General features: G+C 38.2%; 1 protein-coding gene across 1 annotated transcript; it reads right to left on the minus strand.

Annotated features, from left to right (window-relative positions):
* Window positions 1-405: 405 nt before the first annotated feature.
* Window positions 406-4009, minus strand: fmoda (fibromodulin a). Its single transcript, XM_041981115.1, has 6 exons — window positions 3874-4009; window positions 2725-3118; window positions 1967-2089; window positions 1717-1857; window positions 1360-1627; window positions 406-1222 (listed from the first exon to the last, which is right to left on the minus strand). The coding sequence occupies exons 2-6, from the start codon at window positions 3088-3090 to the stop codon at window positions 1071-1073; spliced, it is 1050 nt and encodes a 349-aa protein (XP_041837049.1). The 5' UTR covers window positions 3091-3118; window positions 3874-4009; the 3' UTR covers window positions 406-1070.
* Between the last annotated feature and the right edge of the window lie 1053 nt (window positions 4010-5062).

Below are 5062 nucleotides of genomic sequence, written 5' to 3' on the forward strand. Positions count from 1 at the left end.
GTGTTGAAGCAGGTGGCATCTAAGGACTGAAGCATTCCTGATGCTTGCCTTTTTAGATCATCGACTCTGTCCAGAATTAACAATGTTACAGCCAATGAAATCACAGTCACATCATGATTACACTCAGACCCCAAACACATCAAAACATAATGCACCCTGCAGTGCTTGACACTGAAAATACCAAAGTATACAGCTTTTCTTTAAAATAAATAAATACATAAATACATTTCGTCTTTAATTTATTTTGTTCATAAATGAAAACCAGTCGTCAACATTATAGAATCTGATAATCTATGGGATGCATACAATAACTCAAGAATCATGTCATATGTCTCATCCACTTACAAGAAAGATGTCTGTACATTTTTTCTGACATAAAAATATATTTTCTTTGTCTCTAAGAAACTGTGCAAAGAGGTGACCTTCAATAAAAGCAAGAAGTCACAGTTAATTACAAAGAGAATATCAGGTATCCGTCTGTGATTGGATAGTTTTATGTCGAAGGCATTTAAGTAAAATGTTATTGTGTCCTATGACATCTCAATATTTATAGAATTTGCATTATGTGTGATGCGGAATGTTTATTATCACTTAATCAAAGTAAAGAAAAAGACATGGACAAGGGGGAAACAACAAGAAAACGATAATTAAAAATGTAAAATAAGAAAAACATTGTTTATAAAGGTCACTGATCCTGTTTACTAAGAATCAGGGTCACTGAAATGTCATGTGTGGTTCAAAACTTTTTAAGCTTACATACTTTTTTGGAGAATAAAGGCTAATTTATCTAAAACAAGATTAATCTAACTCACAACTGTGGTTTCATTTGCAAAAGAGAACAGACTGTTATTTAATACTGAGAAATATCTGGTAAAGTTTCACATCTACTCACTGCTACGTGAACAGTGTTACAATACAAGCTGCTGCCACCTGCAATCAGAATCACATTATGTCATCGGCCCTGCTGTGATTTGGTTTCACCACATGTCACAAAAAGAGTGTTACACTATTGGTGCGTGTTGTGCACTGAGTCGTGTTTGCAACTTCCACATATTGTGTGACACACACGGTTAGATCTCAATGCTGGCAGCCTGGCGCAGGCAGAGGGCCGACTCTGAAGGGATGTCCTCACGACTGAGCTCATTCCCTTCCAGTCGCAGCGTTTGCAGTCTGGAGAAATTAGTCACATCCACGATGCTGCAGAAACTGCCCAGGGTGAACTCTACAGCCCCAGGATGGAGAGAAAAAAATGTGATGAGTTTATTGCTGTATAGAAAACAAAACTACATCTGCAGCAGATCCTTAAACCTGAAAAATTTCATGTAAAATAATGATAAATAAGTGATTTAAGCTGTTTACCTTTAATCTGATTGGCTTGGAGATAAAGGTGCTGCAATGTGGTGCTGACAATAGGAATTCTCTCTAGTTTGTTGTAGCTCAGGTCTAGCTCCACTAGTCCAGTCACATTAAAAGTATTTGGGGGGATGCCCTTGTCTGTGAGCTGGTTGTGGGCCAACCTAACATACTGCAGCAGAGCTAAACCCCCCAGAAAGCCCTCAGGCAGAGAGTCAATGGCATTGAACCCCAGGTACAGCTGGTGCAGTTGTTCAGGGAGAGCATCTGGCACCTGGAACAGTTAATAAAAAGGAACATTTTCACTCAGGATTATGTGTTTGCTTAATGGAGCATTTTACAAACATACAGATACACGTTTACCTTTGTCAGCTTGTTGCCACTGATGTCCAGCAGTATGAGGGATTTTAGCACCTTCAGGGATGGGCCTATAGCTGTGACAGCATTGTCATGCAGATGAAGGATAGTGAGGTTATCCATTCCCGCTAGGTCTGCAGGTGTTACCTAGACAACAGTTGCAGTAATTTTAAAGTCTAATGTCTTCCCTGATGGATGTCCAGAAAAACAGCAGGAAGATCACTGTGCATGAATATAAAACTGAGTGAACCATTACCTTTCCAATGTTGTTACTGTTAATTCTCAGATCTCGCAGTGAGCGAGGAAGGTTTGGAGGAATGGTGGTCAAGTTGTTGTGATGTAGATATAAACGCTCTAGTCCCTCCAACTTCAAAAATACCTAAAAAAAATGTTTTTGAAAACCCATAAACTTGTGCAGAGATGTGAAATGAACAGGTATGTCTTTTCCATGCATGCATTTAGGTTGTTTCTTTGCAATTAAAGTACAAAAATGGTAATTTTGAAAAAAAAAATAAAAACATTCCTTATCCTGTTGGTATCTGAGTTGAGAAGGTAACCACTCACTTTACATGCAAGCTGCAGTGCACTTTTAACAGCATGATGGTATTTAAATGCAACTGGAAAAGATCCTAATCTTGTTCAAAAACTGTAAAGTCTGATCAGGTGGGACTAACCTCATTGCTCTATCCAAATGTGTTTCAAAATGATTTTATGTAGCCAGGATTTGAATCTTAGTAATAAAAAAATTAAACATATTAAACATTAAACTCTCCCTTTTTTCAGTTCTTTACTGGTGGAAGAGATGTTTACAGAGCAGATATACTTCAGCAGGACTAAGAATAATATTTTCAACCACAGAGAAAAAACAAACAAAACCTTTCTCGCTAACTTATTCAATAAAACTAACAGCCGCCTGTTAGACATCTGTTTGCCATCTGTCAGTTATTTAGTCAAGCATCCCGGCTGAGTTCACATACAGATGTCTGGATATGTTTATGACCAGATGTATGTTACCTGCTCACTAATGCCCTCAGACGTCAGCTGATTGTGATGCATCAGTAGCCACACCAAATTAGTTGCATTGACTAGGGCTGAGTCAGGCACAGCTTTGATAGCGTTGTTTTGGAGATACAGATACTTGATACGGGAAGGAATGGTCGGCATGACTGTCAGGCCCCGCCCATCACAGTACATGGCAACGGGATAAGAGGGGGGGCAGTCACATTCATCAGGACATGCCCCTCCTGCAGCGTCTGCCTGCAAGGAGCCAAAATAATGTCCTTGGGCCTGCCGGCGAAACAGCCAGCCTAAAGGGTCCCATCCATGTGAGAGACAGAGAGGAAGCAAGGCAGACAGGAGGACCACAGTCTCCAGACGCATGGTTATGGCCACAAAAATCTTCAGTTGCCTGAAGGAAAAAACACAGTGATATTAAAATTCAAGTATGAATGCATGAATGCAATCCCAAATGGGCAAAACAACTTTGTAATCTGAAGCTGAAGTTGTTTTCTTTTGTTTTTTTTTTTGCATACTTTTATGGCAAGTTCCACTCTGACATGCTGTAACTTAGAATTTTCCAAACATAAACAAAATAAAAGTTGACCAAACCATAAAAAGGTCAGAAGATATGTTCTGCAGGAAGATAAATGTCAGGAGAGGGATGTATTTCTTTAAGAATACTTTTCCTATAAATCAAAACCTGACTTTGACTGCTATCCTGCTGAAGTTAAATGTACGGTTGAGGGTGCTGACTTTTTTTTGGAAACGTAACGGCCTGTAGCAAAACACATTCTTCAAAGTCCCAGGGAAGCTAGAGAGAAGGAAATGAAAAAAACTGACAAGTCCAGTTTTGCAAATGGTTTTCACTGCTGTCCAGAATTTATGTTAAAATATAAAAAATAGTGTCTTTTCTTATAAATTAGCTGCTTAATCCAGAACTTCATTGCCCTGAACTGTATCTGCAGTTTGCTTTTTCCTTTACTTTAGATTTTTTTGTGTCATATTTTATTGTCACTTGAAAATCTTGAAAATCTCTGCAGCAGCTCATACAATTCAGCTACAATGTGTGTTCATGAATTTATTTAGTGTAAAAAACAAACATAATTGTCAACTTTAGAATCAACCCCACAGACACTGCATGCAAACAGAAGTGTTCACTCTTACCTGATCAGAGAGACTGGCCCTCCTTTATCCCTCTCTCTCAGTGTGCTCAGGACTGGAGGGGACTCTGACAAACACTTTGTAAAAACCTTTCCCCCCTGCTCTCCTTTCCGTTAGTCCAGATCTCACTCCACCCCTCCGTCTGTTCTGCTTCTGTTGGTTACTTCCACCCCCCTCATCCAATCCCCTGTGCCCCATTGTGTTGATTCAGGAGTGGCCCATGGCACCCCAACATGTGGACGATGTGAGCTGAAGGGGGGTGTGAGAGATCGTTCCCATCTGTGTGCAGCACATTGAGACCCTCACTCTACCCCCTTCAGCTGAACCCTGCTCTCTCTAACAGTGGATAGGGTTTTGGCTTGTTGGTAAGATTTTCTTTTTGCCTTTTTGGCAAAAAGAAAAAATAATCTGGAGAATTATCATGGATTATTGTTTGACCACAGGGGGGAACGGCAAAAAAACAATGGTGCAACATTTAGGACCAGATCACGACAGTACACAATACTATTCCTGAGCAACTTGGCTTGTTCTTTATGACACACACACAAAAAAGCAAAAATAGCTTGTGTGCTTTGTTACAGTCATTTTATTGAATTGTGTGAATCTGTAAACAATATAAATGTTAGAATTAAAGATAAATCACAATGTAATTAACCTAGAAATGACTAAAACTGTAATACAAGAAATTAAATGAAAAAAGAAAAAGACTAAATTCATCTGCTGAAGGAGATTTAATATTGTTGCAGGGTTTTCTTTTAAAATTTTTTTACATTTTGAATATTTATTTTCAATTAAGAAATAATAAATTAACAATAGTTAAAGTCTTGTTCTGGAAGATGATGGCTCCTCACTGTGTTGTGTATGAGGGTGTGAAGAATTTTTTCAACTGTTTATCTTTTCTCTTGTGATGGCTCACATAGAAAATACAAAATAAAATTTAATGATATGAAAAGTGCACATTCATAAAGAAAAAGGTGGAAACTATGTCAGCATATGATGCAAAACATTACTTTTATTTGTATGTGGTCTTTAAAAGTATAAGACAGTAGTTCATAATTTAGGTTTGTGTGACAACGTTCACAGAGTAATACCTTTGCACAAGTATATTGATGGCATTTGTATTTTGGTAATTACAGAGTAACTGCTGAATAAATTACATCAGAGTTTCAATCCTTAATATCAAAGACCACAT

Source organism: Melanotaenia boesemani, chromosome 3, assembly GCF_017639745.1.
Source record: "Melanotaenia boesemani isolate fMelBoe1 chromosome 3, fMelBoe1.pri, whole genome shotgun sequence".
Taxonomy (NCBI): domain Eukaryota; kingdom Metazoa; phylum Chordata; class Actinopteri; order Atheriniformes; family Melanotaeniidae; genus Melanotaenia; species Melanotaenia boesemani.